This window comes from Aptenodytes forsteri, unplaced genomic scaffold, assembly GCF_000699145.1.
Source record: "Aptenodytes forsteri isolate BGI_AS27 unplaced genomic scaffold, ASM69914v1 Scaffold108, whole genome shotgun sequence".
NCBI classification, from domain to species: Eukaryota; Metazoa; Chordata; class Aves; order Sphenisciformes; family Spheniscidae; genus Aptenodytes; species Aptenodytes forsteri.
In genome coordinates, this window is record NW_008794448.1 from 4297240 (window position 1) to 4310160 (window position 12921).

A 12921-nucleotide genomic window follows, 5' to 3' on the forward strand; every position below is an offset into this window, starting at 1 on the left:
GAAAGGGAATGTACCCAGTAAACCTTGAAGGGAAAAATAATGAGATAAAAAATTACTAATGAGATAAAGATGAGTAACTGCCAAATTTAATGTAAGTCCCTTTCAACACAGCCAACAACTACAGATCTGACTTCAATGAAGAGGTGGAACAAAGAAAGAACTTCTGGTGCTCTGGGGAAAGATGGAAGGTATCTCAACCATCCTCCCATAGTTCACACATTTCAGCATCTGGCACAGAACAGGTATTTACACATATAAAGTCTATCTCCCTGGTCCTACTTACATACCCAGTCTGCTATACAGAACAGAGGAAGACCTGCAATGTCAAGTCACAGACCTTGGTGCATCCAGCCCAAACATTTCTTACTAGTTTCCTTGTGGCAGCACACAAACATTTTCTTTGTTATGGAAGTCCTTAGAGCTCCTCTGCTATCGGGTAAAATGACTAAGACAAATCTTAAAGTGAAGAAAATTAGCTTTATTTATGTAAATTAGAAAAACGAATTGTTAGAACTTTGGTCAAATGGTTAAATCTGTACAATTTACAATTATATTTATATACAAAACTTATAATAAAATACAGTACATCACACTTTTCCTGAGTCACGGTGTGTTTCTCAGTTCTGTAAATCTTTTTTTTCCTTCTTTCTTTTTTTTTAAGTAATTAGATGCAAGAAGGAAATACGATCCTCAGTTTGACAGTGTTTGGTTTAGATAATACTGGTATTAAGAAAGAAGTCAATACACTATATGTAGAAAATACTTTATAGCCATTGCAATTTTGACAGTTATTCTTCTATATTAAAATATGTTCCTTGATAAAAATGTTAATTAAATACTCCTTACTATGAGTTTGTTGCACTTTATTTGACACAAGACAAGCTGACTTCAAATATGTCCATCTCTCATTGCAGAGATACATTAATTTAGGTGAGTTACACGTATATATAACCGATCATTTAAAGATCAGGAAACATACATCCAGATAGAGCAGATGTCTGAATCGAGGCACAGTATATTAAAATTGCTGTCCTATCCTGGACAAGATATGTAAGCTTCAATTGCCTGGCTAGCCTAATACAAAATTAACACAAGCATACGTCCTGAAAAGTGAGACTATGTCAAGCAGCAAGGCACCAAGCCTGCAAATACTTACATATGCATAATAGTCCCACTGTGTAAAGCTTCACTACGGAGTCCTCAGTGAAGAAGCATTGTAAAGCTGTATTCCACAGCATTTGTTCAATCTCGGCCGGCTCAAGAAGTTATTAGGGTTAAAGCTATCAATATTACCTTTATTGAGTTGAATTTTTTGAGATCAACAATAATCTACTGTAAGGCTTACGAGGATATTTAATCTGTTTACGTAATGATGCAGTGTGTTAAATTAGTAATTAGGATAGATTACAACCTGCAAGTAAATTTATGTCCCAATTAAGTTACCCTGATTGGTTTTTGGATTTATTTTTGACAAACATCGATTTAAAACAGAATTAATTTTACTTAATGGCTAAGTGTGGGCTGCTCCTAAATATATCTATGGTAAAGTACACTATACTTTTTTTAATATAGGCATGTGTATTTCTGGTATTTTAGTCCAAAATAACCCAAAAATACAGATTAGATGACCTCTGATAGATTTATTCATAGTGTTTAGAGACGTTGAAGAAGTCTTACACTAAAAGAAAGTTATCTAGAGATTTGCTTTCTCTTAAAAACTTTCTGTAATACTTCAGTGCAAACTGAAATATATGAGATCAACTCCTCGCGATCCTACTCTGATTAGAAATTGAAAGGGACGTTTTTTGCGGTTGATATTGAAGTGCGTAAAATGACAACATGAGACTTCAAAGAAAATTGGTCTTTAGCTGAATGCTTGAACTTTTCCCAGGATTCTTTGCATGTTTAGCAGTCTTCACTTTGATGCTTTCTTGATTGCCTTTTACAGCTGACTCAAGCCTGGCTTTCATAGTTGGAGAGGAAGCCATTAGTTTTTTAAAAACTGAGGAGTACTGTGGACCAATCTGCATCAGATTTTGCAAAGCAAACTCATGTAGATTTTTTGCCCAGTTTGTAGCAGAAACCAGGGTGTTTTCATCCAAAAGAAAGGAAATAAGGATGGGAAGAAGGCAGGCCACCAAATGAGCACCTGTAAACATTGAAAACACAACTTAAACACACACTTTTTAAAAACAGCTTCAAATTCTAACTGGAAGTATTTCTCTAAGTTAACATTTAACACAAACTATAAAGCTGCAAATGTTACTTGAACTTTACAGTAAAAAGAACCAACATTCTTGTTAGCAATTTTGTTAGCAGTTAGTGTTCAGGACTGGATTCCTAGTGGTCATTGTGTTTTAATTTGTTACTTACGGCAACTTTCAGCATGTCTAATGCTTTGGATACTAGTAATGGAAGTAACTTACGGTGCTCTTCCTCAGCAGTGGCTGTAAGAGCTGTAACCACCTTTATTCCCTCCTGAATGACCTGAAGTTCAGCAGCATTTTCAGGTTTTACTTTTTCTGTTTCCTGCAGTTTTCCCACAATGGATGGTGCTAAAGAATGAATATAAGGATATGACACAGTTTTGTTTGGATGCTGAAAGATGGAGTGCAGCAGCTGGTAGCACTTACACTGTACCTAAAGGGAAAATGAAATTTGTAGTTACAAAGTGTTATACTTAAAAATACATGTCAGAGTGTTTTAAAACTCACAGCTTGTCAGATAAAGTTTTAGGGAGGGGGCAAAATGTGCCTGTCCTGGTTTTGGCTGGGATAGAGTTAATTTCCCTCCTAGTAGCTGGTACAGTGCTGTGTTTTGGGTTTAGGGTGAGAACAATGTTGATAACACACCGATGTTTCAGTTGTTGCTAAGCAGTGCTTACACTAGTCAAGGACTTTTCAGCTTCCCATGCTCTACCGACTGGGAAGGCTGGGGGTGCACAAGAAGCTGGGAGGGGGCACAGCCAGGACAGCTGACCCAAACTGGCCAAAGGGACATTCCATACCATGTGACGTCATGCTCAGTACATAAACTGTGGAAAGCTGGCCAGGGGGGGCCGCTGCTTGGGGACTGGCTGGGCATTGGTCAGCGGGTGGTGAGCAACTGTACTGTGCATCACTTGCTTTGTATATTCTTTTATCGTTGTTGTTATTATTATTATTATTATCCCTTCCTTTTCTGTCCTATTAAACTGTCTTTATCTCAACCCATGAATTTTACTCCTCCCCGCCCCCGATTCTCTCCCCCATCCCAATTGGGGGAGGGCGAGGAGTGAGCGAACGGCTGTGTGGTGTTCAGCTGCCTACCAGGTTAAACCACAACAGCGTCTCACACCTTGAAAATTCATCAGGTTGCAGGCTGCTAACACATAATACTTTATAGGAGCATTATAACTTGTAATCAAATTATTGAGAGAAACTAGATCATGCCTCCTGTTTCTTTCCACCGAGTCCTACACCTTCCTACATTTTTGAGTTAAGGAAAAAAATATTATTTTTGTGTGAAGTTTATGTCTTAGTACTGTTTTGAAAATATACTCTTTTGCACAAATACAGCTGACTGAAAATAGGTGCTTAAAAGGTAAGCATTACCTCTGTCAAACTTTAGGCACAATTTTAAAAAGCCTCAAATGACGCAGTAGCTTGCATGTCATTGGAAGTCAATAGGACTGAAACTGTCAAGTTCCCACATAATTTCTGAAAGGCTCAGATGCCTAAACAGTTGGATAAAATTTACAAATGCATACTACCATTTTCCTGCAGTCATATTTGGCATCCCCAGTTTCCTATCAGTGGAAACCAGTGTTTATAAAACTAGAAATGTATTAATATATAAAAAAGTACTTTCTTACAGCTATTCCTCAAGTAAAGGTAACTTTGTTTCATCTTCTGTTACTACATGAATATATATGGAGAAGATGAAAGAAAACCAGTTTACAGTGAATTCTCACAAACATGAAATCTAATGCATGTTATTTTCAGAGCTGGACTTTCAGAGTGAGGAAGTCCCAATCCCTAGAAAAGCCATTTGTATTTGCAATGATAATAAATACAATTTTTTTTTTCCTGATATGTTGGTTTTTTAGAAGAAGAATAGTAACAGATGAACTGTGGCACTACAGTCTAAAGGAACTACATAAAAGTATTTATACTAGGTCAGAACAAAGCATTAATCTAGTTCAATATGCTGCCTCCAGCAGTGGCCAGGAGCTGATGCTTATGGGACAGTAGAAGTTATGTAGTGGTACTTGCTCCAGCTCCCAAAGACCCACAGCTGAGGGATTTCCTGTGCAAAAGATAGATCTGTGTGTTGAAGATAAAATGAACAAATAAAATGAAACAGGTGCCTGAAAAACTACACGACTGTATCACGTAGTTATCAATATATAAAGCTCTGAGTCTGATGCAATAAAAAAAATAAATCATAGGAATACAGACTTGTATACAGAATGAAAAATGATAAAATGCACCGCTGGACATGTTTTTGCTAACTTGTTCAAACTGTGTTTTAAAATACAACAGATATAGTCAGGACAGAATTAACTGGAATCAACACACAGGACAAGTGAGACAACTGAACAGAAAATAAGCTAAAATCCATTTAATATGATACTGATATTCTTATAACTTCAGCAGTACTTACAAGAGGATCTTTTAAGTCAAGTGTTATTTTAAACTTCTCGATACAACGCTTTTGAAGGCACTCTACGGTAGTAACTTCTGGACTGGTAGACATAACAAATACTGTAATAGCAGTAAGCAGGCTAACTTCATCGAATTCTTGGAGAAGCCCATCTACTATCAATAAAGCAAGCAGTCTGTTAGATTTGGATTAAAAAGTAATTCTATGAATTCAAGTGTTACGAAGAGGTGGAATAGAAATATCAATGTCTACGTTTCTTTAGGAATCTCTTTTTTTCAAATACATGACACACTCTGATGCACTGATATGGACTTTTACTGTAATAAAAGCCAAGGCCAAAATGGGAATTCAGGGGTGGTTATATGCATATTTAGAAATAAGAGCATACTCCTATTCCATTGTTCCTCTGTATAAAGTACAATAAATATCTTTGAAGAGCTGGTATGACATATTAGGGTACAACCTATTTTGAGAATAATATAAAATTTGCGTTAAGAACACGTATTCTTTGCTATAACTTAAAAATCCAGCACTATAAACAAAAGTTCCAACAACAAATTACAACTTAGATATTAAACACAAGGAATGATAAAAGTACTACAGTCTTGGGAAGTTGAAGATGCAGCACACAGAAAACTAACCTTAAGACAAAAATATTTTTTCTTGAACTACTCTTTTAATACCCTTTGCTTCAATACGGACACTAATTCTTTGTGGAGAACCTGCATGCGGTACAGCTGTCTTTTATGCTCAACTGTACACGGAAGCCGTAACTCCTGTTTATTGCACTGTACCATGTAACTACATTGTGGCACTACGTAATACAGGGGTAAGCCTGCAATCCCACATTTATACCTTTACAGACGATGACTTCTCATATGAAGTGTAGTGACAAGATTGCACTATAGTTTCAACAGTACTTGGTAGCTAACTAATTCTCCTGTGACTGAGATATTAGTCTTTTTTTAAGATGTGCATGAATTTAATTTAAATAAAACCAAACCTTTCACCCAAACATTTTTGTTTTGTTTTGTTTTTAAACACACAAGCCCAAAATTTGTGCTTACCTTGATCCCAACAGTTAAGCACTGTGACCAAAGCACTACGTAGAAGATCAGTCCAAGCAGTCCGACTCTTCTCTGCTCGAGCCATTGGAGAAGACAAGAGTCCTTTAAGAGCTTGTAGAGATGCAGCAACCGTCAAAGGTAACTGGCCATCTCGCAATTTCACAGCAGTTTCTTTAAGTACTCCAATAATTAGGTACAAGATCGTAGGAAGAACTGAAACACTTCCTGTAAAACAAAGCAAATTAATTTCACAGAAGTTAAAAAAATTCAGGTACCTTTTACATTAAAAAAAATTGAAGCAGTTTTCTTGGATTCTCTTTATTTACAATTTATCATTTTTAATCACCTATGTGAATGGAGGCACTGGTAATTTGGAGAAAGATTTGAAATATCACGTTACTTGCTATAGCAAACGTGGAGTCAGACTGTTTAAGTGAAGTTAAACCTTTTCCCCTTTTAAATTAGCATTGTGTTTCTTTTCCTTGATGATTTTATTATATAAAGCGTGGAATTATGTCGTGTTCAGAGAAAAGCAAGGACAGAAAGATCAGAACCGCTGAGGAGTGGAAGAAGAGAAGCTATAGAAGTATACAAAGTACTGAATAGTAGAAAACAAATTATGAGCATCTAAGCATATTTTGCAATGAAGACAATACAGCGAAGGAAATTAACAGGGGGTAATTTCAAAACTGGTAAGAGGAAATACTTCTCCCACATGATGTGTAGTTAGCCAAGGATGTCATTGCTCCAGAAAATCGCTAAAGTCAAGAATTTAGTAAGATTAAGAAGATGATGATCTCAGACTAAAAATGCATAACAAAAATTCCTAGAATTATAAGAAAAAAACTCTAACAAATATTTTGGAAGAGAGAGAAGCAGATTGTCCCACAGCCTACTGAACAGATCTTCAGCTCTCCCCGAGAATCTGACAGTTGACCTGTCAGAATAAGAAACTCTTAAAAAAAATATTAAAAAAATCACAGGAATAACTTGGCATAGCAGTTTTGCTATAAGACATTTTTCTTATGTCTTTGAATCTAACAGTAATACAGAATTCTGCACACATTGGAGACAATCTAGCAACCGGCATACTTATGTGTTGCTCCCATCTTAAGTTCTGATTCAGCAAAGCACAGAGTTAAGCATATGGCTTAATATGCTTATGTCCTTCCCTAATCAGCAAAATGCTTATGTTTTTCACCTAAAGATTTAAATGCTTAACTTCTCTAGTGTAAACATCTCATCTGGTCTGATCCTGCAAGCTGCTAGTTTGTGGAATAACTTGAACAGCTAAAGACAAAAAGAACTACAGGGAGAAAAGAAAAATCACAGATTATTTTTCATACATGATAGCTGCCCTCAGATCTAAGTGATGCTACGTTTGTTTCCTTTTGCTTTGAACTGATAAATAATGAGCTGTAGATGGAAAAGAGAAATCATATCATCACCCTACAACAATAGGAAGAACTGCCTACTATTCCATTTGGAGTATGCTATCCCCCAAAGAAGAATCTTGTAACAGAGAACAAATTAAGAAAAAAGAAGAAATTTCCAGGGCTGGTAAATGCAAAAATTTGCATAAGGTGTAACACAGATATCTAGGGTGGGAACAGAGGAGTAGGGCAGAAATGGTTTATAGGTGTGGCTGTAACAGTACTGAAAGATCATACGTATGAATATGATATTGGGGGGTGGCGGGGAACAGAGGAGAGGGCAGAAATGGTTTATAGGTGTGGCTGTAACAGTACTGAAAGATCATACGTATGAATATGATATTGGGGGGTGGCGGGGCAGAACCATCTTAAAGTTTGGAGTGAATCCAAAGTGAATTATAGGTAAAAGTCAACTAATCTGAGAAATCAACTGTAACTCCTTACAGTGGTTTCCTAATGTTCAAATGATGGCTTTTAGTGAAAGGTAACATGATACATTTCCCTTTTAAATTTAATTTATGTCTGCATTATAAATTCCAGAATAGACAATTCAAGTAGAATATAATCATGTAGCTATTGTATACTTCCTGTACAAAATGAATCTATTAATTGCACTGCTACATGTGGGAGGAAAAGAAAAACTACTCCTTTAATTGCTTCAGTTTTGTAATTTGTTTTGTAATCTGACAGTCAAAAAAATAATTAGAACAGGAAATTGTCACAAGCAAATCAACAAAACTTGCTGCCAGATTTATCCAGATGAAAAAATTAGGTAATAACAAGGGAGCTCAGAAGAGCCCAATATTCTTTCATTAATCTTTTCTTGTGATGAAATAGCATACCTTCAGGAGAGCAGATTGCAGGAACATCAGAGAGAATAACTAATGCTGCTGCCACCAGTCTACTTCCATCTTCTGACAATAACAGATGTTTTCCAGACTGAACTGCAGGGCTACAAGTTAATTTAGGGTTGAGCTGGGGAAGCTGTCTGACAAGAATACAAACACACAACTCCAGTGTTGCGAAGACTAATGATTTCCCAGGCACCAGTCCTCCTGTATCTTTGCCTTCTCCAAATTCTGGTAATGTTTCCTTTTCTGCAGCACCATCATCAACTAAAACAAAAAGAAGAAATATGGTGGAAATCTGCAGGCTGTACCTTGTTTCCAAAAAGTTTACTACTTAAGAATGTTTCATCACCAAGTGACAATCTTGATACAAATATATGTGCATGCATATGTATTCAAAGGTCTACTGGCAAACATCCATCCTTCTGAATAAGCAAACTATGCACTGATTGTCAAAAGGCAAAAGTGTGTGCAATAGATTTAGACATACAACGTGCTGAGGCACCATGCCAGTAAGATGTCACCCGATATAAGTGTTTTGATTCTTCTTCCAGTTTTTTCTTTTAGAAAATGAACTTTAGGAAGTTACAATCAGAGTAACTAGTGGAGTCTGGCTTGTAACAGCTGTGTGTGCTGAGCCTCTCTGTTGCTCTACTGCAGCGGATCCCAACTTTTCACTAGGACTCCTCCCTCCCTGACACCACACAAGACGATCCCCACTGCAGTTTCTCTAGTTTTCCTCCTCACTTCATGCCCTCTAGTCACCACCAAAACCACCTACAATCTATCATACCACCCCAATTTCTTATGTCAGGCACCTGGACTGACTTAAGTAAACCAGGATTAGTCACCAACTGTGAAACACTTCAATTAAGATGCATCTTGGAATATCACCTTCAAGAATCCAGTTTTGCAAGAAAGAAATGCTTTAACCCTGATAATGTGTATTCAACATCTCATACATTACTGTACCTTCTGCACTTCTCCGCTTTTCCTTCACATGCTCCTGAGCTGCAAAAAGAATCAGCCGAACCACTTCAAGGGCAGCAAGCTGAATATCAGGCGATTCTCTGGTCAGTATCAGTCGATGCAAAACGTTCAGCAGCTCTACACTCAACTCCTACAGTAAGAAAAATGGTTAATATAGCCCCATTTTAATGCAGGAATTTTAGAAACTTGTTAATACTTGCTAAAGCCAACAGTATTACTCTTATTAATCTCACTAAGGAACACAGTATAACCGATACAATCACAGGAGTTGGCATTTTCTTCAACATCTAGCTCCTAGCTCCCAGTAGCAGCAGTCCTGCTCAATTCTCCCAGCAAAACAGTAATCACGGTAATTTAGAGATAAGGCACTTAAAACTACTAAAAAAAACCCTAGTAATCTTCATCTTATGCCTGTTTAACTCTTGAAGGTGGGGATACTACACTGTATCCCTCCTACAGCATATGCATTTCCTTGGAGAGCACCAATAGTCAGCAGAACTTGGGCATGTCCACAGGCTTTATCACTTTTGCTGTATTAGACAATTGCATGGCACACAGGATGGTATAAAGCTTAATTTAAAGAAAAAAAAAAGGAATTTTGAAGTTATTATTTCTTTTTAGGATCATCGGTGTGTTGTGGTTTTTTGGTTTTGCTTTTTTTTTTTTTTTTTTTTTTAATACCACTGCTTTTGTCCTTTTATCATCTTCTAAATATTTACAACAAAATTAATTGAACTGTCCCTTGACAGAGAGAGTAAGAGAACTTTTTTTTCCTGGAATTCTGTCTTTACCTGGCTCTCATCCTACTCATCTAATTACTCCTTCCTGACGAAATGTCCTCAAGTCCTCTGCCCCTCACTGTCTTCTTACAGGTTCCATGTTGTGCTCTTTTTCTCTCCTCCCTCTACAGCTTTGGATTTTGGTAAAGCATGTAATTCACCTACTACTTATGTGCTGAAGATTCCTGGATATACAATAGAGAGTAGAGATACTGTTCAAACTAAAATTATGCCTTAATTCTGGGGGGCTTTTGATCATTAAGACATTACCTGATCACCACCTATTTTAGACCTCGGCCATGGAACTTCGAAGAGTGCCTGTAGGGCACGTAAACAGGCAATAATGTTCTCCATTGCTTCATCTGATCGAGGAGAGCAGAGAAATTCCACACTAATTCCTGTAAGCATCAGAAGAAAAAACCCATATGTGCTTGAAATTTGAAGAAGTAATTTTGTCAATTACTAAGTAACCTAACAGTAGGTTGAGCAGACATAGAAATAGCATTTGCATTTTATATTAAGTGAATCCATCTTCTATTGCTAATATCTTGGGGCAAGACCTCTATTTCCCTCAAAACAATGAAAGAACTTCAGCTTCTAGACAGTACAAGACACGATTATAACTGGCTATTAACATAAATAAATAAAAAAATAGAGCAATTTCTGAGTAAAACACTGAACTCTAGGTCCAATGAATAGGCAGACAATTCATAATGAGTATATAGCAGAATATTTGCCTAATCACACTGATTTATGTAATAGAAGAAAATAATGGAGAAAGTAATGACAGTTCACAAACTCAAAGGCTGAGGCTTTATCTTCCCCTTTTACAAAAACGCTAAAGATCGCAGCTACCACAATTGGATGACCAGCAATAAGTAAATTACATGAAGCCTAAGCTTGCAAATCCTCGAGCAGATAAAAACAATCACTTTTTTTCTGAGCTTTCAGGATTCTTCAGATGATTTTATGACATTGGAGATAAACTTCATATAAACTGTGATCCATATTCTCATCCCAGTTGCACAGCTGTAATTCCAAAATGTGAGATGACTTGGGAAACTGATCAATGTACACTAAAGAACAGCTGTGCAACAGGAAGTGTCCCTGTTTTAAAGTTCTTTCAGTTTCTCTGTAGGAAGTGAAAATGAACAAGTGGAATATGTTCAGAAGCAGAATAAACAAGCCAGGTGTCCATGGTAAAGTATATGAAATTTGAAGCACTAATCCAGTAGTATAGGAAGCAGGGGAAATGAGCAGCTTTTGTACCAGAGGTCCCACTTTTAACTGAGGGAGCAATGGAGTTCCAAAGGAAGCTGGCTCCGCGCAGGAAGACTGGGATTCAAAAGAAGCCATATGCATCTGGGTCATACAAACCCATTCCAAAAAGGGATTTCAAAAGAAGGATACGAAAGAGATACCAAAGAAAAAAAAAATACAACCAGAAATGCCTAATTGCGTAAATTTAGAGAACTGGGACTGAATTCAACTGCCTGATTAGCCTCTGCAGTAGCGGAGGCTTAAACAGAGCTTTATGTGAACTTAAGGAAACACTTTTTTACTGGGAGGGTGACTGAGCACTGGCATAGGTTGCGCACAGAGGTTGTGGAGTCTCGATCCATGGAGATACTCAGAAGCCATCTGGACACGGTTCTGGGCAACCGGCTTTAGGTGGCCCTGCTTGAGCAGGAGGTGGTGGACAAGATGACCTCCACAAGACCCTTCCAACCTACACATTATTCTGTGATGTAAAGCTGTACTTCAGTGATGCTAAACCGTACACTCTGTAATTGTAGTGCTACAACCGCAATATAATCCACTCTTGAACTTGCATGTTTATGAGCAGAGCAGTAAGCGCTTGTTTAGGACTTGTTTAGCTCACACTGAGTGTTTTTTCTACCACATTTGGGAAAACGCTCCACAATTTTCTCACTAGGACTTAAAATTCTTCTGACCGTATATTTTTCTATGAGATGCAATATTCAATGATGGAGTTAAATGTGAGTAATTAAATATTTGTTTGCTAACAGTTTTATCTATTAAAAATTACATTTTGGGTTACAGCATCTAGACAGATTATGCACTCACTAACCCAAGATAAGATGAAATCTGTCCGTATTCACATCCTCAGGAGATTTCACCAAGGGCCTGGTAGAAGAATCTTGACACATTGTAGTTGGGGTGACAGGTCTGGAGAGATTAGTAACTCCTTCATCTGGATCAACAACGATGAAACCTGTGCTAGTAAGCCATAATGCTGTAGCATAAAGTATCAGTGCCCAGGAGTTGTAGTAATGAGGTCTGGCATTTTCAATTGTCTCTGCTGTATAAAATGTACCACCTACAAGAAGAGAAGTTACGGTTTTAAGGATGTCATTTGTTTTCAACTACCGTATTTTCTTATTCTTATAGAAGGGGATTCTTCTTTTTATGGAAATTATATTTATCGTATTTTATGTATGACTTTTTTTTTTTTTTTTTTTTTTTTTTTTAATGTTCAATATTAAAATTCAATATTAAAATTCAGGCGAATGAGGGCACTGCATTTAGATTTATCCGGATAGAATCCAATACAATTACCTTTTTCTTCTTTCAACCATAAAATTACCCAACAAACATGAATACCAAACAAACTACTTTTCACATCAGTGAAACCTCTGTTCTCAAAAGCAGTCTTTCTCTTTAGATAGGTACACAAGTATGTGTATTCCCTATACAATTTAACCTTACTGTGATCTTAAGACAAGTCAGCTAGGACATTAATGATGTGCACTTACAAGTGACTTATGAAAATACAACTGATTTGCTGCCTTACCTTCAGCAGGTAGTTGCGATGCATATTCTGAAGGCAAAGTTAAGAGAGCAAAATCCTGAAGTGCAGCAAGCCAGAGCTTGCTCAGTGTTCCAAGATCTGCCTGTACTAAGTCCAGAAGTCCACTGGCTGAAGATGTTACCTCTCCGTAGCTTTCTTCTGCAGAGTTTGCTATTTTTAAACAGTGATTGTGTGCATCACTTTGATTTTTCTGCTTTTCAACTGCAACTATGTAAACCTGTTCATATATTTGGAGAGAGATTTACAAATATTAACACTTGGAAAACTACTGTGATGATTAGCATGACTGCCTGTTGAATGGGCATGAGGTTTCCTAGAATCTATTCC

At 37.0% G+C, this 12921-nt stretch overlaps 1 protein-coding gene across 1 annotated transcript in view; it reads right to left on the reverse strand.

Moving 5' to 3' along the window:
* Positions 1–460: 460 nt before the first annotated feature.
* HEATR5A (HEAT repeat containing 5A) overlaps positions 461–12921 on the reverse strand; it is a 70650-nt gene continuing 58189 nt past the window's right edge. Inside the window, exons 29-37 of the mRNA XM_019474884.1 lie at positions 12577–12811; positions 11854–12102; positions 10032–10159; positions 8965–9112; positions 7987–8259; positions 5712–5936; positions 4645–4799; positions 2427–2640; positions 461–2149 (exon numbers count right to left, since the gene is read on the reverse strand). Coding sequence (XP_019330429.1) covers positions 1848–2149; positions 2427–2640; positions 4645–4799; positions 5712–5936; positions 7987–8259; positions 8965–9112; positions 10032–10159; positions 11854–12102; positions 12577–12811 — 1929 coding nt within the window. The 3' untranslated portion in view covers positions 461–1847. The remainder of the gene's footprint in view (positions 2150–2426; positions 2641–4644; positions 4800–5711; positions 5937–7986; positions 8260–8964; positions 9113–10031; positions 10160–11853; positions 12103–12576; positions 12812–12921) is intronic.